The 25,140-nt window shown below is 41.4% G+C and overlaps 1 protein-coding gene across 1 annotated transcript in view; it reads right to left on the reverse strand.

The window, feature by feature from the left end:
• The window catches only part of CFAP47 (cilia and flagella associated protein 47), a 635,949-nt gene that overhangs the window by 556,911 nt on the left and 53,898 nt on the right, over positions 1-25,140 (reverse strand). The window contains exons 16-21 of the mRNA XM_074968655.1: positions 23,849-23,979; positions 22,065-22,187; positions 21,079-21,210; positions 15,713-15,790; positions 15,033-15,177; positions 3,607-3,701 (exon numbers count right to left, since the gene is read on the reverse strand). Coding sequence (XP_074824756.1) covers positions 3,607-3,701; positions 15,033-15,177; positions 15,713-15,790; positions 21,079-21,210; positions 22,065-22,187; positions 23,849-23,979 — 704 coding nt within the window. The remainder of the gene's footprint in view (positions 1-3,606; positions 3,702-15,032; positions 15,178-15,712; positions 15,791-21,078; positions 21,211-22,064; positions 22,188-23,848; positions 23,980-25,140) is intronic.

Below are 25,140 nucleotides of genomic sequence, written 5' to 3' on the forward strand. Positions count from 1 at the left end.
AAGAATTCTAAGGAAGGATCTCATTATTAAGTGTAGACCAGGCCTTATTCACCCCATCAATAGAAAACACACGTTATATGCATAAGGAATGTACCACTGTTTTACTTGTAAAGGCTAGAACAAACTCATTCAGTAGAGAGGGCCAAATTCCATTTTCAATTATGGTTGGTAGGCTAGTTTATAAAATGTAGATTATATACTACTTCCTCAATCCACAGCAAACATCCACCAATATCAACAGAAGGCTTGCACAAAAATCCAAAGTAGAATATGGTCTTTATAATTTGTGGCTATTATATATCATGTGTTCAGCACCTAATTTTGGCATTCGGTATCAGTATGCTCACCTGTAAGACTAACTACTTCTGCCCTTTGTTTCTCTTCCTTCTCCATCTTCTCTCTTTTCTTTTTCCTTGTCTTATCACCCCCTCTGTTCTTCCCTGCAACAAATTCTCAACTCTATGGGCTCTACTTCCACCCCTCCTTCATTCTATCCACTAACATCATTACTAATTAAATAATCAGTGTTGACATTAACGTATCGTCATTGGGCTTTAAAGTTGATACCTCTGTGAGATTAAATAGGGGGCAAGGGAGTTCACCCCCCTGTCCTTGTGTCAGCCTGGCTGCAAATTCAGGATAAGACTATCAGTTTACGTTCACATCTGGAAGGTTCTCTGCAACGCTGAGAACTAGAATTTTTTTTTTTAAATGAAAGCTTAGATTCTGTACAAACCAAGTATGTCACACAGACCATATGATTGAGATCTATAACTCTTTGGGCTAGATATTTAAAATCCATGAGCTACAGCAAGTATAAGACACTATTTCCCAAAGATTGAGAATATGAAGCCGATTGGAAAAGTATTTTAACAATTTTGAAAATCTTGCTCTATCAAAATTAAACCAAAACAAATTTAAGCTTTGTTACAGAAGTGAAATCTGTAGACTTCTCATATGAATTAACAAACCCACTCTGAAAGAAACCTGGGATAAATTTAGCAGGGACAGTATAATAGGGGTAATAAGATTCTCTTGTTGTCCCACCCTGTTAGCAGCATTTAAAACACCACAGGGAATTGCATGTAAATTACTGCTGACTCACTGAAGCAGGAGAGTTTCATTAGACTCTATCATGAATGTAAGGGAGGTGAAAACAGCCCGCTGGGAAAGGAAGGTAGGGTCTCAGAGTGGCCCTAAAGGAAAGGAACCAAGCAGCCAAGTCCGAGGAAGCAGAGGTGGTCATTTATGTAAATGTTATTTTCTAAATGACCCTTTTGGAAACAATGGATGACCTTTACTTAAAGCCTTAGGAGGAGTGATATTTTGCCTCCTCCCCAAAATCATTGCACCTCCAAGCTTATTTGACTTATTTCAAATAAAAATGGGAGGGGGGGATTCAGCCAATGCACAAGGCTTCTCTGCTACAGCACTGAATCCAAACGAGGTGTGCTTGTTTGTAATTGCCAACATGCACATGTCTTTCAGCTCACTATTCTCCAAAACATGTGGGGTTGGTTAATTCCTAGGGTCTTAGGTAGGGTGACCAGGTGTCCGGTTTTTGACCGGAACACCCAGTCAAAAAGGGACCCTCGCAACTCCGGTCAGAACTGCCAACCGGGCCGTTAAAAGTCCGGTCAGTGGTGCTGCCCGACTAAGGCAGACTAGTCCCTACCTGTTCTGACACCACGCTGTGCCTCGGAAGCGGCCAGCAGCTCTGGCTCCTAGGCGCGGGAGTCATGGGGCTCCATGCGCTGCCCCCACCCCGAGCACCAGCTCTGCACTCCCATTGGCTGGTTCACAGCCAGTGGGAGCTGGGGAGGCGGTGCCTGCGGACGAGAGCAGCACGCAGAGCTGCCTGCGTGCCTCCGCCTAGGAGCCAGACCTGCTGCTGGCTGCTTCTGGGGCACAGCCTCGTCCATGGTGCCAGGACAGGCAAGAAGCCTGCCTTAGCCCCCTCGCGCCCCGCCCCCCCCGGCTGTGCCACTGACCAGGAGCGGCTGGAGGTAAGCCCGCGCCCCAACCCCCTGCCCCAACGCTGAGCCCCCCCCCCCCAACCTGGAGCCCCCTCCTGTACCCCAAACCCCTCATCCCCGGCCCCACCCCAGAGCCTGCACCCCCATCCAGGAGCCCTCACCGCCCCCAACTTCCTGCCCCATCCCAGAACCCCCTCCCACACCCTGATCCCCTCAACCCAAGCCCCACCACAGAGCCAGCCCTCACCCCCTCCCACATCCCAACCCCCTGCCTCAACCCACAGCACTCTCCCACACACTGAATCCCAGGGCCTCACCCCCCAGCCTGGAGCCCCCTCCTGCACTCCAAACCCCTCATCCCTGGCCCCAGCACAAAGCCCACACCCCCAGTCCAGAGCCTGTACCCCCTCCCAAGCCCCAGCCCTCTCCCACATTCCAAATCCCTTAGCCCCACCCCAGAGCCACCTCCTGTACCCCAAACCGATCATCCCCAGCCCCACCCCAGAGCTCGCACCCCCAGCCAGAGCCCTCACCCCCTCCAGCACCCCCAACTCACCTCCCCAGCCCAGAGCCCCCTCCCTCACCCCAACCCCCTGTCCCAGCCCAATGAAAGTGAGTGAGGGCGGGGAAGAGCGAGCCACCAGGGGAGGGAGAATGTAGTGCGTGGGGGCAGGGGGCTTGGGGAAGTGGCAGGGCTAGGGTGTTCAGTTTTGTGTGATTAGAAGTTGGCAACCCTACCCTTAGGGTACGTCTAGACAGCGAAGAAAAACCTGTGGCTGGCCTGTGCCAGCCAGCTCGGGCTCCCAGAGCTTGGGTTACGGGGCTGTTTCGCTGCTGTGTAAACTTCTGGACTCGGGCTGAAGCCTAAGTTTGGGACTCTCCTACCTCACAGGGTGCTAGAGCCCAGGCTCCAGCCCAAGCCTGGAATTCTATGCAGCAATGAAACAGTCCCGCAGCCAGAGCCCTGCAAGCCCAAATCGGCCTGGCACGGGCCAGCCTCGGATGTCTAGATGCTGTGTAGAAATGTCCTCAGTTTCTAAAACAGTGGTGAAGGTGGGTTATATTACTTTATCATCCACACCTAATGGGTCATTTTTCTAATGCAGAATAGGCCCATGAGGGCTACTCAAATCTGCAATTCACTTTCCTCAAACGAGTCCATCAGAGGCCAAATTTCTCAACTATTAGGGCATGTTGCAAAAATCCTGTATTTTCATAGACATTTAGGGAGGTAAGAGTTGTGATGATAGCAAATTTGTTGGGCAATTTGTTGGAGGAGGCTGATGTTTTGAGACATGTTTCTCTCTCCCCGCCCCCCACCTTTGACCGTGCATAGTTTACATTTTTTTAAAAAGTGCTTGGAGCCATATACTTAAACTTTTCATATAACTATGCAGAACAAAGTAAAAAGTGTGTAACAGTTACATAGACATGACTTCAGAATTCATTTTCTTAATGACATTTTCTCAAAACTATTCCAAGGCCACTATGGTTTAAATATTTGCTGGTTTTAAGTACTTAGTACTTTTGTTACACAAAATATGTAGGATGTCTATTTTCTCTACTCACAGAAAATGTATTAAATGCATCCTTTAAAGTTATTGTCATTACTACTGCCTTATAAACTTACTTCTTTTGGTGTGAAGTACAACGAACATTGCAAAGTCGACTTCCCCTCTAACTCCACAGAATACAAATACGGCCTCGGAGGATAATAATCAACCGCTGTCAAACAAAATACAGAGATAGTTATGTGTTACAATAGTATATTCAAACCTTTGCAAAAGCTACCATACTACAAACTGATTCCCAATAGAGGGTAGACATCATTTCCTTTGTAATTAGGGCTGTCGATTAATCGCAGTTAACTCACGCAATTAACTAAAAAAATTAATCGCGATTAATCACACTTTTAATCGCACTGTTAAACAATAATTGAAATTTATTAAAAATTTTGGATGTTCTTCTACATTTTCAAATATATTGATTTCAATTACAGCACAGAATACGAAGTGTACAGTGCTCACTTTATATTATTTTTATTACAAATATTTGCACCATAAAAATGATAAAGAAATAGCATGTGAACTCCTGTTCTCACTTTCAGGTGACATTGTAATCAAGAAGCAGGCAGCATTATCTCCTGCAAATGTAAACAAACTTGTTTATCTGAGCAAGTGGCTGAACAAGAAGTAGGATTGAGTAGACCTGTAGGCTCTAAAGTTTTACATTGTTTTATTTTTGAATGCAGTTATTTTTGGTACATAACTACATTTGTAAGTTCAACTCTCAACATAAAGAGACTGCACTACAGTACTTGTACTAAGTGAATTGAAAAACACTATTTCTTTTATTTTTACAGTGAAATATTTATAATAAAAAATATAAAGTGTGCACTGCACACTTTGTATTCTGTGTTGTAATTGAAATCAATATATTTGAAAATGTGAAACATCCTAAAATATTTATATAAATGTTATTTTATTATTGTTTAATAGTGTGATTAATCTCACAATTAATTTTTTTAACCGCACAATTAATCACAATTAATTTTTTAATCACGCAACAGCCTTACTTATGATGTATTATGGCTGAATTCACTATTTTTTACTTGCAAGATATAGTCTAATCCTGAGAAGTGCAGATCACCAATAGCTTCCATTAAAGTCAATGGGATTTGGGGTTACCAGTACCTCTGAGGATCAAGCCTTTCATCATTGTTTTTTCTTTTTAAAATAAATGCTTCCAACAAAAATACTTAAGTAAAAATAATGAAAACTAATACCACAGAAGAAGACTATTTAGCGTAATTCTGTGTTGCTGAAGATACCACCACATAGCTGTACCTTAGCTCAAAGGGTTTCCTGTCTACCCTCTAAAGCAGTGGTACTGGAGTCAATGCATGACCTACCCCATGCACATACCAGCTGTTTATGCCTGAATCTCTAGAACTTCCACCATTTAGTTCCTGGATTACATAAGCAGGAAGAGCTCCCCAAAAAGCCTATTAAAATTTATATTTAAAAAAGAAAAGAAAAAATAAATATCCCACTGCTGTTATGTTATTGGGCTCTTACGGCTCACTGGTGTTTCTAAACTCTTTTTTCATTGTCATAACATTAATCACTTGTTTTTTTTCCAGAAGGATTTTGAGACCAGGACCACACTAAAAAGTTATATCAACCCAGCTATATCACTCAACCCTGGAGCAATGTAGTTAAACCAATCTAACCCCTAGTGTAGACAGCACTAGGTCGACAGAAGAATTCAGTCAACCTAGCTACCGCCTTTCCAGGAGGTAGACTAATTACAGCAACGTGAGAACCCCTCCCATTGCTGTAGCAAGTGTCTACACCGAGGGTATTTCCACACGGCAACATAAGCCTGTGTGAGAGCCCAGGCTCAAGCCTAACCCCCCTTGCATCTACACTGCAATCGCACTAACCCAGGGCTTGGACCCACGGTCCCAGGACACTGCAGGGCTGGAGGGTCCAAGCTCGATTCAAGCTGGGATCCCGAGTCCAAGACCTATTGCTTTGACGCTTAGATGCAGCCCCGCTTGACGCAGGTCCTCGGAGTCATCCAGAAGTATCCCACAATTTCATGGGACAACTTCCTTAGTCCTCTGTAACCCCAACAATCTGCAATCCACTCTACTGAAAATGGAAGACACACACCCCTTTGCAAATGGCAGCCCTGCAAATCTGTGGATATCTGCATTCGCGGACCATTGTTGTAGATCATGGATAAGATGCAGATACAAATTTTGTATCCATGCAGGGCTCTAAATATAGGGTCTCAAAGTCAGGGAAGCAGCTATCTGCAGCTCATAGCCTATGAGGCTGCTTCCCCACCTTTGAGATCCTACATTCCCTCTCCCCCCCTATATACAGAGAAAGGACGGGGGAGTGGGGAGGTGAAAGATCAAGACAAGCAGCAAAATCCCCTATGCTGACTTACTTTGCAGAAACAGCTGTCTCCCTCTCCAACAGACCTGATACAGCAATGAACTCAGGAGAGGTTTCCTAAATTGCTTGGCTGCTTAAAACATGGTGATAGGAACATGGGGAATTTTGCTCCCTGTCCTGATCTATCACCTCCCCTTACTCTGTATACGGAGGGAGAGGAAATGTTGGATCTTGAAAGTGGGGAAGCAGCCTCTTAAGTTATGAGCTGCAGACAGCTTCTTCCATCTTCTCTGGAAGTAGGATCTCAAAGGCGGGGAAGTCCAAACCTCTCACTATGCCATGGTCGCTGTACCTCGACAGAGCACTGAAACTCGGAACATACAACCTAGAAACCCATTTAAATTCAGCAACCACACCACAACTTCTGCCTAAGGGAAATGAAATCCACTGGAGAGGGATCTCCATAGTACAGGAGAGATTCAGGGGCAAATTTAGCCCTCACGCTTATGTGTCTTGCCCTATGTATTTGTGAAGGCACAATTTGGGCAAGAGCTGATCCTTGGCCCTTAGGTTAACAGGATAGGCTCCTTTAATGATGCTTACTGGATGCAACAGCAGAATTAGAAGTATCGAGAGCCACGAGTTTATATGACTGCATAAGGCAGCCTTGTACCATATATTACTACCTTACCCACATGGTATCATGCATTTTATGCAATTCGTCTTGCATGCTGCACTCTGTACCATGCACCCTATGGCTTGTACCATGAAATTTGCACCCGATCTACCATGCACCCCATTTATTCAGATTCAGCTAATACCAGTGAAAAATTCATTGTTTTTAATTGCACTGTCAGTTCATCAGCAAGAATTGAAATTGTCACTGCGTCACTCCTCTGCACTTCCTTGCCAACTGCCACCAGAAAAGCTTCCAAACTTTGTATTTGAAAAGTCAATGGAGAAAGAAATTAAATGCTGGTGCATACAGTTTGAAGGGAAATGAGAAAGGCAAATTACCAATTTGGAATGCATTCAGATTTCTTACTGATGAAAATGGAGATACTGTGGCTGAGTATGTTGCATGTGTGACATGCAAAAAAGTCTGTACTTTTATTAGCCCTAAAACTGGTACTTCAAACTTACTTAAACATAAATGTAGACCAGAATCAGGATCCAGTTTGCTGAAGATATTCACTAAGAAATGTGTCACTATCACACAAGACACGAAGACAAATGAGACTCAGGAACTATTGAAGTTTGTAGCAACAGACATAAGACCCTTTGAGGTAGTCAGTGGCCAGGGATTCCTTGCATATTCTCAATGTTTGATTAACACAGGTGCCAAATATGGTCAAATGGATGCACATGCACGAATATCACATTCCACAACATTAGCCTGGCATGCTGCACTTGTGGCAGAAGAAAAAAGAAAAATCTCCATGGTGCTGAAAAACATTCTTGGCACAGTGGGTGGAGGGGTTACCCTCAATCTGTGGACGGAGATTACAGAAAGGTTGCCTATTGGGGAATAACTGTTCATTACATAGAGCCACAACAGTTCGGAATGGTGGAGCAGGTGCTTTGTGTGACTCAGCATGACAGTGGAAAATCAAAAACTGCAGAGAACTTTCTTTTGGCTGCTATTCAGGCACTCAGAATACTTGATATAAACAGTATTATCAACCAGATGATTTTCATTATGGACCGGGGATGGAAAGTGGTTGCATCCCTAAGTCCTATGTGCGAATAAGCTGCTCAGTGCATATTATAAATACTACACTTGATCATACTACCAACCTGGGAAACCAGGAAGAGGAAGCAGTAACCTAACTGATCCACGCATGCCAAAATCTCATTACTTACTTTAGGAGATCTGGACTTCAAAACAGACTGAACACGTCTCTGAAAGGAGATGTAGAAACACGACGGAACAGCAAACTACTCATGTTTCAGACAGCTGAGGAGCAGTGGGACAGAATATATGGAATTCTGACAGAAAAGGGGGATACTCAACTCACTGATGCAATGCTCAAGCTCTAGTGGTCAATGCTAATAGAGTTCCTGCAGCACTTCAAGGAAGCATCAGATGCATAAGAGCAGTCACAGCCCACTCTCCTCTTGGTGCCCATTTGGTACAAAAGGCTGAAAAAGCATCTCCATCCTTCTACCACTGATGTATATAGTCTAAGTCAACTCAAATCCCAAGCTTCGCAATGTCTCATTGAAAACGTTGAAATCAAGCCTACGCACACAGTAGCAGTTTTCCTGCACCCACAAATGAAGGGGATGAAAGTTTTCAGTGAACAGGAGGGACAGGAATTTTATCAAGAGACCAAGAAGCTTGTCTTATTGCAGGAGAAAAATATTCCTGCAGTGAATCTTATGCTTCTTTCGTCAGTTACACAGACTCCATCACCAAAGGATGACAATGGTCACATACAGAGTTTGAGGATTCAAATAGCAATTGTGGAAGTGACAATGATGAAACTGACAAAGAATGAAGATGTGTTGTCTCCACCACTTCAGCAGTTGTACAAGCAACTTTCCCCTTCTCAGTCGAGTTGCATGATTTGTGCATTCCATCCTTGCATCTAGTGTGTGATAGGTCACCCTCAGGGTGCCACCTGGAACTGAGGTACAGCCGAGCCCTCTGTCTCATCAATCTGGGTTCCCTCTTGCACTGTGACAAGCTGCAAAGCCCTCCAAGCTTGCACCAACATCCACATGCAGGGACCACACCCAGCTGTGTTCATGAATGCTCTGGCCAGCCACTCATGAACCCATAATAGAAAGGCTAAAGCCAAAATATGCCCAGCTCCCCAGCCTAGGACCCCTGTACTGTCCTGCACTGGTCAAAAACCTGACCAGAATGAAATTTATTACCCAGTCTGCCACTTCTACAAAGGAAAGTGGACATGCACTAACACTTGCTCCTGAGCCGAGACTTTTCCCTTTGCAGTTGAACCACCACACAGTGTTTTAGGTAAAATACAAAATAAATTAACTACAGAAAAATAGATTTTAAGTGGTAACTGATAGTAAACAAACAGATCAAAGTAGATTACCATAAGAAATAAAACAAAACCACAATCTAAGCCTAATGTACTCGTCAGGATTTGAATCACACAGTATCTCACCCAGTTAGACAGTACAAGCAGGTTAGCATACACACAGGCAGGCTTCCTTCTTTTCTGCCTGGGACCAGAACTTCCCCTGCCCCCAGTTCAGTCTTTTTTCCTCCAGTACTTTTAGGTGTGTTGCTGGGGGGAGAGTGAGATCCAGTCTTGTCATCACTTCTCCTTTTATATCGTCTTCCCGCTTGATGGAAAGCTCTTTTGCTGTGACCTGGGTCAAACAGTTCCCATTGTGCAGTGCTATCTCTGGGAGGTATCTATTGTACACAGTTCCTGGGGTAATCCTTATGCTTGTGCGCATTTCCTCAATAAGCCATCAACATTGTTTGGCCTTTTTACTGTTGTACCTGAAAGGCTGCTTGTGGGTGTCCTCAACCTCGCAACATGTTTCAGTAGCACATAAACAGCCAAACTTCATAACTTCATTTAGAATGACAGCACATACAATCCAACAGGGTATTAACGTTTAACAGAACAAGACATGCAGAATGATACCTCACAAGGCATATTATCATAATTCTATGACAGTGATGAATATGGCGTGTTGCTTTCGGGCACAGAGGGTCACACAGTGTACCCTCCGAGAGAGCCTTCTCAGTCTCTGATCATGCAATTAATGAAAATTGTAGTTCACTCAAGCCAGAAACTGTGGATGATTTAATGTTTTTACAGGGTAACATTTCGAAGAAAATCAGCTGTCCCAAGGAAGACTTCTAAGACGAAATCCCGCAATTCAGGGTGGGTAGATAGCCCCGCAGTGCTTAATTTGTATTGGACAAGGTGTCAGGACTCAGCCCTGGCAAGCCCGGTACAAATTAAGCATTGGCTGGGCAGCCAGAGAGCACCTTCACTGCCCTCCTATGCCCCTCAAGGCTGCACTCCCCCCTCGTCCCTAACCCTTGGACCCCCCTTCTATGCCCATTTGGGGAAACTGACCTGAAATCATGGAGCACCTGCTGCCGTTGCTCCTCTCCCGCCACACATACCTTACGGTGGCGCAGACGGGGACCTGCCAAGCCATGCCAGGGCTCAGCCCAAGCAAAAATTAAGCACTGTAGCCCTGCGATAGTATTCCCCTTGCATGCTTCCACAGGGAGAACAGACACTTTGTCCCTTGCATTATCTGGACTAGTGAGAGTATCATCAGCTTTAGTTACCTCTTTATCTGCAAGTCACACTGGGTGATGCAGATAATCCCACAACCTAGTTTTGGGGGGCGGCTCTGTGATCAGTTAAAAAACCCAAGCATGCTACCAGAGGAACTAATGCTCATGGCTTTCTTTTCTTACCGGTAAAACATTGCACGACATGCAGCAAAGAGTTTTATTGATTGAGACTTCAGTGGGGCTTTAAATCAATGGAATATTGCAGACCACAGCAAGAAGAGTTGAGCAGGAAGCCTGGAGACTGACAGTTACAGGACGAGCAGGAAAAGCTCCCTCCTCAGCCTGACATCCCAGCTGTTGGGAGAAGACCGCAAACCCCGAGTGATAAAGGCAGGAATCTGGATGGAAACACACTGCTAATTTCCTCAACACATGAGCCACTACAGGGGGACACTAACCTTAAGTCAAAGAGCTGGTGGTTGGTGCAAAAACTGGGATTTCTGAGCTCTAAGCGTGGTGACTTTATAAATCACAAGCTAAATAGGCAGCAGACTTTTTTATTTTATAGTTCAGTTTGTGATTTTGAGCATTATTGGCTTGAGACATTTATTATATTATTTTTAATATAAAAGGCTATTTGTTCTGATTCCTGTTGTAATAATAAGATTGATGTTTAAAACAACAACAACAGTGTGCACATTTATTAAACAATATAACTTTCTTATATAGTACACACACACACACACACACTCACACTCCTCCTGAAAGGCACTGTGAGATAGCATGTTGCTGCAGGCGTGGTGAGGATACAGATAAAAGAAAGTGCGGATTGTGGGTCAGATACAAGTTGATTCTTCTGGATGTGGATCCACATTTTTGTATCCAGGCAGGGCTCCACAGCTCAGGTCATCATCAGGGATTCCCTCTAATTTTTCCACACATGTGCGAAATGTATTTTGTTATGTGCACCAATATGGAGGTGATAGTGGGGCCAGAGATGAGGGGCTCAGGCAGAGAATTGGGGGCAGGCAGTGAGGGCACTGAGGTGGAGCCAGGGATGTGGGGTCTGGGGTGCAGGAGGCTGCTCTGGGGCTACAGCAGGGAGAGAGGACTCTCTCTCTGTCCCTGCAGCAGCACCTGGGCTGGGGTTGTGGGGGGGGAGAGGTGCCTCTCCCCGCTGCAGCGCCTCGGGGCTGAGGCCACGGAATAGGCAGCACTCCCCCAGCTGCGGCAGGTCCAGGCCTGGGCTGGGCTGGGGCTACGTTGGGGCTGCCTGCCCCCAGCCACCGCGGCAGGTCCAGCCAGGGCTGCGTTCAGGCCGACCCTTCCCTGGCTGCCACGGCCAGGAAAGTTTCCTGAGTGCCTGCACAACTCTAAATAGGCTGCTGCTTGGCCAAGCAGCTTATAGGGAACTTAGGTCCCCATTAACCCATTCTCTTCTGATCACCGATATGCAAGCACACTATCAGAGAGCCTCCTGGGTTTGCAACAGGATTGGTGAGCTGTTCAAACTTCCTGCAACATGCAGGGCGGGCAGTAAAGTTTTCCCACAGTGCACCACAGTCCTAGAGCTAAAGTAGCCAAAATCTGGGGGGACATTAAGGACTCTGGAATATCGTTACTTTGACTTGGGTCTGTACACAAAGCCCTAGGTTTGAGCAGAGGAAAGGGGGGAAGAAAAAGTCTTAACATAGGATTTAAATACAATGTAGACATCCAAGACTGGGGTTTTCTAACATGGGTCAGATGACTCAAGCCCTACTAACCCAGGCTTACACTGCAGTGTAGACATACCCTGAAACACTACAGTGGCTCAGCTGTAATGCTACTGCTGTGCCACTGCAGCGTTTCTAGTGAAAACATAGCCTGACTTACCTCACCACAGCAACCACCCAGTAGAAATCCTATTTAACATTTCTGCAACGCCCAAATGTAAAACAAACAAAATACAAATGATTGAAATATTTGAAAACCAAAACTTAAGTGAGCATTCATTTGGGGGGAGGAAATTCTTTTCTTGTATTCACAGAAAAGTCTTTTAAAGGAAAAAAATATCTTGTGCAAATGTTTCGTGCTCATGCTAAATGTCTTTCTTTGGAGAAAATGAAGGGAAACCAAACAAACAGATTTTGGCTCTTTTGTAATAATCATTTTTTAAAGAATAATCCTGCTATCTAGACAAACACAACACACAATAAAGAGGGAAGGAGAAAAGATAGATAGGAAAGAAACTGCTGTCTTTCTGTTACTTCATTCACATTCTGTGGATAAGATACATAAACAGGTTGGTCACAAACAGGTTGCATTAGTCTCTGAATCCTGGTGCACTTTTCCCCCATCTGAGGAAACAACATCTGGGATCTGACTTGCATGCTGTGGTCTCCTCCCACTGGCTCTTCTTCATGCTGGAATAAACTTGCTTACTCTCCCTTAGCCTGCCATGCTCTTTATAGCAATAATACAATGAAGTTAAATCAATCCCCCAAAAAGGGCAAAGTTTTGAACCGATTAGACAGAAGATAGAAAGGAGAATGAACAGAAAGTAGAGCAGAGTTAAATTACACACTACGAAAGGGGTAGAAGGAATGCTAAACTTGGCATTATAGGAGACCCAGTAGTCCTCACAGCAATGACATGACAACTTTGATGTTCTTAGAAAGGGTCTTTCTGCTTTCCCAATGCTCCATTTGTGGCCTGGATGCACAGAAAAGTCACCACAAAGGTCAAAAGTCATGTTTACGTTGTTGGTGACAAGATGTCCTGAAAAGCCCTGTGCTTCTCCCCCAACATGTCCAGAAGGGACAGACAATTAATCAATGTTTTCCCAAAGGTCCAACTCAAAACAGTTGCAGGACTACTAACACTGGCAAACCCTTCCTTTTCAAGAAACTGCTAATCTATTTGTATGCCAACTTTTAACCTGAGATATTATATTATATTACCACCTTCATAAAAAATCTACAAGATTCAATTTACATGTTTTTCTTTGGCTCCATTCTGTGCACTATTCCAACAACAGTTCTATGAAAACTATCCGTTTTGGGTTAAGATGACTCTTTTAAAGCCTTAAATAGCACAGGTTTCAACGTAACTTTTCAAAGAGAACTCATGAGAGTATGCCACCTCAAGAACAGAACTCTGCAACTCTGGGCCTGTGAAGGGTGGGTGACTGAGTGAGACTGCACTGTGATGAAATCTTCCAGAAGCAGAATTCAGGTAATTTCTCCCTTCTTTCATAGGTACCATCTGCCAGGATTCTCACTCTGGGACAGTGAGTTACTTCTAGACAGTGTTATAAGCTGGGTTAAACCTTGTTAATGGTTGAGTTAAAACTTCACTGAAAATTATGTGTCAGTGTGCCCTTCCTTTAAGAGAGTTGTAAGAGACAGTTAAGGGGGCCACATCTAAAATAAGGCATAATGGAGTCTGCCCAGAAACTAGCAATATGTGGGTGGAGTGTATTGTTCTGGGCATTGTTCTGATCAGGTGAGTGGAAAAAGCCTAGCTGGAGAAGGGAGGCAGACAAGACACAGACACAGACAGGTGACAGAACGAAAGCCAATCATCAACCTATAAGCACTGTGTGATCCTAGAGGAAGATTCTTCTGGGTCTGATGCCGGCTAAAGAGGCTTGGAGCTGTAAACAAAGATGCTATCCACTGTTTTTTTATTCATCCTGCATTCAGAGAAGCAGGTCTTTGTACATTCCTTAGAAATCAACAAGAACCCATCAAAGAAAATAGCAGAAAATAGTCAATTTCTAGTCCCAGTTGGAATATCCCCAGGACCCGAAACTTGACTAGCACTCATGGGCAACACTATGTCTCAAAAGAAAATGAGCCATGACAGTACACAACAGAGAACATACCAACAACAGGGTCAGAAACTGACAAGTAATTGAATATTCCCTCCTAAACCCCACCTATATAGTAGGGATAAGATACCACCTTAAGTTTTTGGAAGCACACCGAAAGACACATCATCAAAAGCTAAAACTTTCAAAATCTGGCAAACTTAAATAAAAGGCATCCAAAAGAGAAAATAAAAAATCTAGAAGACAAATGAGTATGGACTCCCTTGCTTCAGAAATAGATTTTGCAGAACTGAAACAACAAAGCTGGATTTCTCCCTATAAGCCAAACCCAAACATTAATGCTTTGTAAACATCCATGTGAACAGCCATCCTGTGGCTGTCTTGAGCGGAAATTCCTCTGCCACTAACAACAGAAGTTGCTCAGCCCTAACTAGCATAAGCAAAGACAATGCACAACTGCAGACTTGCCAGCCATCTCATAGCCAAGACAGGTACAACAGACATCCACTAAAAGTAAAACACAGTCTCTTGCATGACATTACTACTGTAGGAATTAGTATTTAAAAAACAGTTGTGTGATATTTCTAAGGTCTTTAATTTAAGCCATGTAGAAACTCAGACCGTTAATTGTTCATTTTGTGAGGAAAAACCTCAACTGGATAGGTATAAGGTTGAAAAGTTAGCATAATGCTGGAAATCCACCTTCACATTAAGAGGGAATCAAGAACAGGACTACAACATAACCTTATTTTATGCTTGTTAAAAAAATAAACTTGGCTTATAACTTAGATTTTTGGCACTTCTCTAGCATTATCTCCAATGCATTTGTATTATTTCTGTGGAACAGAGTCTTGTTTTGTATATAAAAAGTAGTCCAGGCAAGGTAAAACTAATGTCATTTCACAGGAATAGTATAATATCTTAATTTATATTAAAGGCTAAGAAATAGCAACTACTTTATACTATGCCTTTAAACTTTCTATACAACAGTGAATCATTAAGATTTTTATATGAGAAGAACTGCAGGTTGGATTTCTTTTACTGATATCATATTTTTCTATTAATTACAATTCTGAAATAACAAAAGAAAGTACCTGACTGGTCTTTGAAGTTCAGTGTAAAGTCTTTATATTTGGATAAATCAAACTCCACCCTTGCACGTGCTACTCCTTTGTTTTGAAGCAAAAAGGGAATTCTTTGGGTGGAACCAGCATAAACACCATGGAAGTTGAAGGATTCCTGTTAAGTTTAAGAAAAAACAATGTAAGAGCGTTATAAGGTCATATATATACCTGGAGAGTACCTTAAAAATACTGCAGTTCAGAGATCCATAAGTTATCCTATATTAACTGGAAGTCTCAGTTCATCAACTGCCTATCCAGCTCCTTTACTGGCCCTAGGTCTTTTGTGGGTGCCAAAGACCACATCTTAGGAACCACTGCTATAATCCCTTTGACTGTACCACTAGTGAAGTTTTTCAAATTGAGTACCATTTTTCAATTAATTAATTTCATTCTATTTCTCCTCTTTTCCTTCCTTCATCATTGTAACCTTTACAAACTTTGTGTTCAGACAGTTAAATCCCTCAACTGCCACAGGTATATTTAATTTTTAAATCTCTCTTCACATTCTCCTCAGTCCCTGAAAAAATGTGAATAACTAAGGAAGGAAAATTCTGACACCTGACTACAAAAGTAATAATCAAATAAAATTAAACACTACAAATCTTACCTAGAACTAATAATTAGTGTAATAAAAGATAGCTTATACTTACTACACTAATGCCTATTTCAGGGGCCTCTACAGATCCACCAATCCTAAATTCCAATACTTTTCCATGGCGGACTGCTACCTAGTTGAAAGAAAAGTAAAACTGTGAACATTGTAATTACTACATTACTTTGCCATCACAACTGTTCCATTACATTATGTACTCTATAGTAAATGACAATTAAAAAAAAAGACAGCTTTAAATAATAGACAACAGAAAGACACAGCCATGGAATTCTACTGCATAGGTTCCCATGAAGAGAACTTCCCACATTCTAAAGTTATTTTGATATGAAAATATTATAATGAAGTCTAAAAGTGCTGTATTGGTTTCTATAACGTACACATGCAATGTTTCCAGTGGGTTATGGAGTCACTGGGTAAAAGTAGCAGCTCTGTTGGATACCAAGAAAGACAATGATAGCCACTACCGAAGGAGGGAACTAAATTGAAGAAAAGAGCAGCTCTTTGCAGCCAGGACAGAGAGCAATATGGGAGGGAGTACACAGTTGTTTTCTATGGCAGGCGGGAGCTGGGTGGAGGAAATCTGTTCAGTGTGAGAAGGAACTGGCAGGTACGTTTCTTGAGACAAGCCACAATGGAAAGAAACAGGTATTACAGCTAGGTCAGGAGAAGTGCTGCAGCTGCCTCAGGTTTCCAAGAAGTAGTGGAAGTGGAAGGGAGTGGGTGGGTGTTGGGTTTAGATAGTATGGTGTAAGGGAACAACAGCAAGAGGAGAAAACAGCAGTGGGATCAGAAGATGTGGCCAGGTCTGGGCATATGACAGCATCTATTAAAAATTATCTGAAATCTGCCCTTTTTTTCTTGATGCAAGATGAATCCAGGAAACTTATTAGACTCATGTACAAATCAAATCCAGATCAGGTATTTGTTGCATCCCTAATTTCAAATCAACCTTTATAACGAAGCACTCTCAGAACTCAGTTTCCTTGCGATGCATACAAACAGGAGACAAATAATCTAAACACTTTTCAGTAGTCTAAGCCCTGTCACTCTAGAGAACGTGAGAGTAGATCTAAGAACTGAGGCCAGTGCTCCATTCTCCCACCACAGAATACAAATAACTTCCACGGTTTTCTGTGTGACTTACTTGTACCTTGTGCTTGGAGAACAGAGCCTTGAAATATAAAGTAGTATTTCCAGGCCACAGGTGTAGCCTAAGTGGCTATTTTTTTGCACTAAATGAAATGAGCAAACTAATTTACTGACTGAAAGTTTCTATCCTATAATATACCCTTTATAAGTCTCTTTATTACAAAGAGTTTATTCACCTAAACCATTAAAAATAACTGTAATCAAACCAAGTGATCACTGTAAGTGGTAGACCTCAATATTGATGCAAAACTGATTAATAAAATTATCATAGTTTATTCTTATGATGTTGGTTCAATACAAACTTGCCTGTGCCTTTACTGAATTTAAGAAATACTAACATTTTTTTTAAAAAACACATAATTATTAGAGAAATAACATAAGTTTATGTTTTCAGTTGATTATTTAATTATATGAAATGTTAATGCTATAGAGATTCCTATGAAAAGTTCATTCAAATAGTGACAGGCTCCCAAAATGTCAAAAGAAGATAACCCCAAGTCAATAAACCTCTATGTGTGTTTACACAGACTTTGAAATGCAACTTTTATAATGTCTATCTCCATTTTAACTTTCTAGACTATCATGCTGTATGCATTGTTTTTAAAGATTTAGATTAAGTATTGGTTATTATGCTTTTATATAAAATATATAATAGAAGCTTTTAAGTGCAAGTTGTAAATGTACTGCAAATGGCAGATCTTAAACCTAAGAACCATTGGGTCAAAATGGCCAGAATATCAGCAAGATTGTCTGATCAAAGTGCAAAGCACATCCCCCTAGTATGAAGCAGAATCTGGCACAGAGATTAATTTTATCCCAAGCAACATATTTTATCAGAATATTTTGAGATGCATTGTGTTCTCAAAAGCCAAGAAAGTGAGTCTTTCCTCCTTCCCTTTTCAAAGACAATGCCTAAGTTTTAAAACCCTCAGAAAGAATTACAGAAATACTAAAAATATTTGCTTTTAGAGGTAATCTAAAGTCTTCATTCCTCAGATGTAAAGGAGAACATTTATGGTTGTGAAATGATTTGTACAAGGCCTTTCCAATTTCTAAATTCATGTTGCTGCTTAAAGATGAAACCCCTTAGTTCCTTAAATGCATCAATACGTTTATTTTGTGATGTTAATTTGCATCTAAATGAAAGCCTCATAATAACTTCCTAATGTCACTGTAATAAGAATAGGCAATATTTTATGTACAAATATAGCAAGGTCATTTGATGTTATATCTAGTTACTAATAGAATGTAACCCAAGTAAAAAATATTGATAAGAAAATTAGTTATCTGGCTATGCTTAAGCAATTTATTTACTAAACTCAGAAAGACATGAGGTACCTCTCCAAAGCCTGCTAAGAAGAGACAGTGCCTTCTCGGATGGCTATTTAAATTTAAAGTCATTGTCTTTAAGAATTAAGGTTAAAAAGATTACTTTGAGAGCTGAAAGACTATATAAAATATAAATCTTTTGAGATTCATTTAAAACAAAATTTCTTCTCCTATGAAACCTGGACAGCACTGAAGGAAAATATCAGAAAATGGACTAAATAAAAAGAATTAAAACTCTAAGGGCATGTCTATTCGACTTACAGATACTGAAGTAATTACTGCAGGGGCTGATGTCCATACTACCCTCCTACAGTTGGTGGTATGTGACCTCACCAGGAGCGCTTCCACCAACTGAACAGAGGCACTGTAGGGGGCTGAGAGCCGGGGCTCTCAGATCCGTGGAGTTCTCTGCCAGAAAGCCAGCTGCCCCCACCCCCTGGGCTCTCGGATCCCTGCTCCCAGCTGGGAGCAGCCACCTGGGCTTCTTAGCTCCCTGACTGGGGAGCCTCCGGGCACCAGCCCAGCTGGGAGTGAGAAGAAGGGGGCAGATCAGCTCTAGCTTCCTGGCTTTCTTGTCAATTTCATGGCTCCAGACATGAAATTGACAAGATACCCAACAGCTGATGTAAGGAAAGCAGTGTCTACACAGACACTGTCACCCTAATTACACTGACATAAGCCCTATACCTCTCGTGGAGGAGGAGTTATTATGTCAGTGTAGTAGAGCACTTATATTGGCGTGACAAGGCTATAGTGCATACACTGACAATTAGGTCAACGTAAGCTGCCTTACATTGACCTAACTGAGTAGAATAGACCAGGCCTAACTTTCAAGTTATGAGAATTTCCTGCCACAAAGATAAAGGCAGTATAACCATCAAGTTGAGGAAAAATTACAACCCTATATTGCCTATGTAGTAGCACATTGCATGTGTAGAGCTGAAACTGCTAACAAGGCAATCCCATTAAGTTGTTGAGCCAATGAAAGGCCCACAACAGTTAATATTATGAATCCTTCCTCCTCCAGTAAGGTTGTGGAAGGAAAGACTATAGACACTGTGCTGCTGGTTGCTCAGTTCAAAATTTTCTCCCATCCTTTAGCTTTGCAGCACTCACCACTGCTCATCCTGTTCATCTATACAAACAAACAACTAACAACAGTAACATTCAGAGAACAGAAAGGAACATGAAACAGCATCAAGAAGAAGAAACCTTCCAGTTCAGCACGGTTTCGTCAGCATTGTGGGTGACATGAAACTTACCAAAGCACTGCCAAGGAATGATATTTAAATTGCTCTTGTAATGATTTTATGAAATATTGAAATACTATTGCAACTTAAGATACTAATAGATTGTATTAATATGACCTACTACTCGGATAATCAGATCTTGTTAAACATAAGATGGTGGACTGTGTATACCTGGAAAGGAAGCAAACTCACCTGGATAAAGAGAGAGAAATAGTGGGATTTAATTCAGATTTAAGATTCTTGGTACTCATTAATTGCCTATCTCAAGACAACTCCTTGAATAGCTTCTTTTATGTAACTGATATAAACTCTTTGGTTTCATAGGACTTAAGATTACTTTTTTTTCCTCATTTATAAACTGTTTGGGTTATCCATGAAAGAACAAACCTTCAGTTAAATTCTTCTGCCCACCTACAAACTGTTTTAGTTATCTATGATACCAGTGACTCCTGTTTTAGTTTAATTTTTGTAGTGAGGTACCCGCCAAGAGTAGATCCGCTATCAAAAATGTAATCTCTGTTAAAAGCTCTCCACAGAGAGAAATACAGAAGAGATTGTAACTAACAAACCATAAACAATGGTTATTTGTTTCATTTTGTTCTTTTTCTTTAACAACATAATTATAATTAATAACGGATTATTTTGCTTGTCTTTAATCACAGCATCCTGTACAGCAGGGATCAGCAAACTTTGGCACGCAGCCCGCCAGGGTAAGCCCCTGGCGGCCGGGCCGGTTTGTTTATGTGTTGCATCCGCAGGTTCAGCCGATTGCAGCTCCCACTGGTCGCAGTTTGCCGCTCCAGGCCAATGGGGGCTGCGGAAAGCAGCGGCCAGCATGTCCCTTGGCCTGCGCCGCTTCCCGCAGCCCCCATTGGCCTGGAGCGGCGAACCACAGCCAGTGGGAGCTGCGATCAGCCGAACCTGCGGACGCAGCAGGTAAACAAACTGGCCCAGCCCACCAGCGGGCTTACCCTGGCAGGCCGCATGCCAAAGGTTGCCGATCCCTGCTGTACAGAAAGGCAGAGAACCCCATGTTATTAAAAGAGTGGAATTCACATCCCAGAATTGGGATTAAGAGAGACAATTATTAATATTTGGCCTACCATTTCTTGTTTTGCTAAACTATAAATTCTGATAGTTTTTCAGATAAAATGACTTGGCACACAATAACTTGAAACACCCCTTTGGAAAGACAAATTGATGATAAATAAACTCATGCTCAAAGGCAATCTTACACCCATGCCCTTAGATTAAATCAATCAGATTAGAAGCTTTTAAGTCTTTCCTCTAATTGTCATTATTTTGAATCCTTTCAAAAGACCCATTTATAGGGTGGATGGTTTGTCTTTGATAAAACATTTGATTCTATTCCAACAAAACTTTCAAAAAGGAACACTCTTTACATCCATATGTATTCATAACAAACTCATCACCTCAAGTACAGTATACTTTTTTGACCACAAAATAATAAGATAATGTTTAAAAATTGCTTTAAGAAAAATATACAGATATTCATTTTGAAAAACCACAGTACCAATCATCAACATTTTTAGGAAAAAAATACATTATGTTGGACTGGATCAATGGATAGCAAGATTAATAGATTGGCATGCACGTACACACATACTTTTAACAAGATAATACTCAAATTTTCAGATTTTTTTTTTTTTAATACCTCCACTCTGGTATCAAATTTCATTACTGCATTGGGGGTGAAGTAGATTTTGAGATCAGCATGGCCTCCAACAGGTACTACCCCCTCAGAAGGAGTGATAGTCATGCCAGGCAAGGGGTTCGAATCAAGAACCTTCAAATACAAATAGTAGTTATAAAACATTGATAGTGCTGTAAATGTACATTTTTACAGAATTTAGGAAAGACATTTTCTGTCCAGAAGAGTTTACAATTAGTTACTGTAACCATCATACTCTGTGACATTAATCTAGGACTAAAAGTTTAGGACAAAATTTTCAGTTAGGCACTAAATCCATACGTAGGCACCTAAATAAATGATCTGATTTTCAGAGGTGCGGAACATGTACCAGATCTTATTGTGCAGCTAACTTTTGCAAGCCAGCTTTGAAAATTTGGGCCTTGATTTTTTCCTTACAAGCACTCCTGAACATTAGAAAATTATGATTTCACACAACTCCAAAAAGATCCAATACAGCATCTTCTCCAATGACAGATACAAGCTGAGTGAAAATGATCTGCAAGTTATTCACAGCAGAAATGTGGACAAGACTCCTGCAAGGGGAAGTTTATCTATCCAGTGATTTCTGCTTAACTTCTCAGAGGCCATGTAAGCCTAAGAAGTTTCCTTATTTTTAATAAACACAGTGTTGTAATAACAAGCATATTATCCTACACTCAAATGTGGTCAGGAGGGCCTGGGCTAATACAGACATCACTATTGAAGGAAGAGAAACTAGGTCAAGTAGTCCCATGAACCCCTAAAGAGTGTAGGATTCTAAAGAGGGTAGGATTCTAAAGAGGGTAGCTATATTTTGTTCAATAAACATTAAAACTACCTAAAGGGAAAAAAAATCAATTAGTATACCACAGAGAACATGTCTAATAACTGAGAACACAAACTCTAATAAGATATGAAAAGCTGTCCAAAACAAGAAAAAAATTGTACAGCAACATAATTCAGTTCACCTGGAAGTATGCATGATTTTGTCCTGTGTTTTGAAGAATGGCTGTCTTGCAAGTAGTTAATCCTAGAGGAGCATGATTGAAAGGTATCCTGGGTTCCATAAACTGAATACTGGTGGGTCCAAGCTAACAAGCAAGCAAGCAAGCAAGAGAAAGAGAAAGAGAGAGAGAAAGAAAGAGAGAGAGAGAAAGAAAGAAAGAGAAAGAGAGAAAAAACATAACATGTCACTGAATGTAAATAAATAATTCAACATAGCTTAAATTTTTTTTTTTGATTTCACAATAAGCCAGACAGTCGTGGAGATGCATAAATTAAACAGTGAAGTAGAATGTAAAGGGGAACTAACATTTATCTACTTTTTGCCAAACCACCTAGATCAAAAAGTAAACCTCTATCAAAATAATAAAATGTGTTTTATTTCCCTTTGAAAATTAATACTTTTGCTATATTACTGTACTTCAGTTTAAGTTTCGCATGGCTATCAAATTCAGGTATGAAGTTTTTGCAAAAGCTGATATTTTGAGCGATTTTTTAATGTAGTGCACAGATAATTATGTGAACAAAAATAAATTATGACCCCACTTACCCGCTAAATTGTTTATGGTGGCTTGATCAAAAACAACACAGCTCATGCATTTCCTCTCCTCACTTTGTTTGACAGGCAAGATGACACGATCTAATCACAGTCCTGGATACCCTCCACCACACCTCTGTTTCTGTAGGTTGATCTCTGATCTGACAGAAATCTGTAAACCTATGGTACCGCCTCATCTGGAAAGTCTGAAGTGGTGGGTGTCTGTGCTATACTGATGAAGCATCCTAGGGTATGTCTACACAGCAAGGAAAAACCCACAGCTGGCCTGTGCCAGCTGACTCAGACTTGCAGGGTTCAGACTACTGAGCTATTTCATTGCTGTGTAGACTTCCGGACCCGGGCTGGAGCCTGAGCTCTAGGACTCTCTCACCTCGCAGGGTCCTGGAGCCCGGGCTCCAGCCTGAGCCCAGACACCTACACAGCAATGAAACACCCCCGCAGCCTGAACTCTGCAAGCCTGAGTTGGCTGGCACAGGCAACTGCAGGTATCAGTTGCTGTGTAGACATACCCTTAGAAGAAATCAGCAGCTGAGTGGGATAAGAATTGTTTTTCTAGGCCTCAGTATGCCACAGCACAGACCATGTTATAACAAGCTGTACCAATTCATCCACCCAAACAGTGGCAGGAATAAGACATTCCAAGCTGACTAAGAAAAAGGGAGCCTGTGGGAAATGTAATGGGAGGACGTGTCTTATTGGCCATCATTCTTAAAGAAAGAATTCCTCATTTGAGCATGAATCTAAGAGCTCTACTGATGAAGGCAACATCAAACCACCTCTAAAAATTCACCCAGCAGCGCAGATTTCATCTGAATTACACTTTTCATAGACCCTTTATTGACCCAGGAAGCAGAGACTGTCCTTCTGGAGCAGCCGCCAGTTCTAATTCAGCAAGGATTACTAGCAGTTCTGTAAACCTCCCAGATACACGATCTGATGTATTTAGCTACAATAGACCTTTCCTTTCCTTTCCCAGAACTAGGTTTCGAGAAAATTGTGAACTGTGATTAGGTTTCAGAACCAGGGAGGAGCAGGAACCCTGGTCTGTGCTGTGGAAGAATGAGTCACAGAATTTCTACTATTTTGATCAATGTATAAGATACAGAACATGTGAGGTTAAAATAAAATTTAAATCAAGAAAATGTTGATTAAAAACCAAAAATGTACAAAACCATTTGGGTTAAATATTACCTTTGCAAGGCATTTTAGCTTAAGTGTGTTTCCCTGATGTACACACAGATTAAATTCTCCTGTTTCTGGAGAGCAGAAACCTGGATGCCAAACCACTTCACACTCCAGGTCTTTGTATGCTTCTACAATACCTAGATAAATGTGTATAAATATGTAAATATTCACAATTTTGGAAAATTTTTGAAGTTTACTTTATGTGACCAGTTCACATTACTAGAAATGTCTGGCCTGATTTACAAAGGTGCCGAGCAATAAACTTAGTTTAAATTAAACCTTGCTTCAAAGTTCTTATAACAACTGCATAACCCAGTTTATCAATATACTTCAACAGAATGTATCCACAATTTATCACTCTTTGAGCACGTGAATCACGTTCATGTACTAACTCAGTCTTAAATAATACAAAAATGAATGCAAGTACAGGCAAACCTGGATTGGTGGATAACTGAGTATTAATTAAAAAAACAACATTTCAACACTCTCAGAACTCATTCACACCTTAAATTAAAAAAAAAAAAATCTCTTTGCCTCACTTCCCAGATGCTGAGGCATTCCAAGTTCCCTGTCGAGCTAAGCAGTGTTTAAAACACAGTTATCCTAAACCAGCTAATTTGGTTGGAGGCCAAAGGTATTTAGCACACCTAACTCTCCTTGATTTGATTGGGAAATCAATTGGAGTTAGTTAGGTAGCTAACTGGGCATCAGTGGATCTGAACGTCTGCACCTCAGTGTAAACTGGGTCCTTTCATTACTGAACTCCAATACCGTTTTAAAGAGGACTCTGCTATTGGAGATTTCATCTTTCAGATTACATGTAAAATTAAGGTCCTAAACACATGTAATAATTATTAATTCAATGGCACTTTATACAAAAGTAAGAGTTGGCTAACCTTCATGTTTTGGCCAGATTTTAAATTTTGTGGTATTATATTCTGTCTACCTAAATTCCTTAGCAGTTTTGATGTACATGATTTTCTTTATCACTTCCTATCCTAAATGGTTGCATAGTATTGCTGTGTACTATTAAATAGTTGCCTCATTCCACTCTTGCAGTCAGCAGCTTAAACTCTTGAGCTCAGAGCAGAGCTGCTGTGAAGAGCAGTTTACTGTGGCACAGAAACAGCAGGATGGGGCTGTGGTGCACTTCCAGAGCTTATACAAGCAAATTAGTCTGGGCATCAAAATTCAGCGTTTTACCCGCTTTTATGGTCTTTGTGGTCTGATCATAGTTCTGACTTCCAGTAGTATTAATGCAAACCTTAAACATAACATTTTACTGTGTCAAATAAACA

The sequence above is a fragment of the Natator depressus genome, chromosome 1 (assembly GCF_965152275.1).
Source record: "Natator depressus isolate rNatDep1 chromosome 1, rNatDep2.hap1, whole genome shotgun sequence".
In the NCBI taxonomy this organism is placed as follows: Eukaryota; Metazoa; Chordata; order Testudines; family Cheloniidae; genus Natator; species Natator depressus.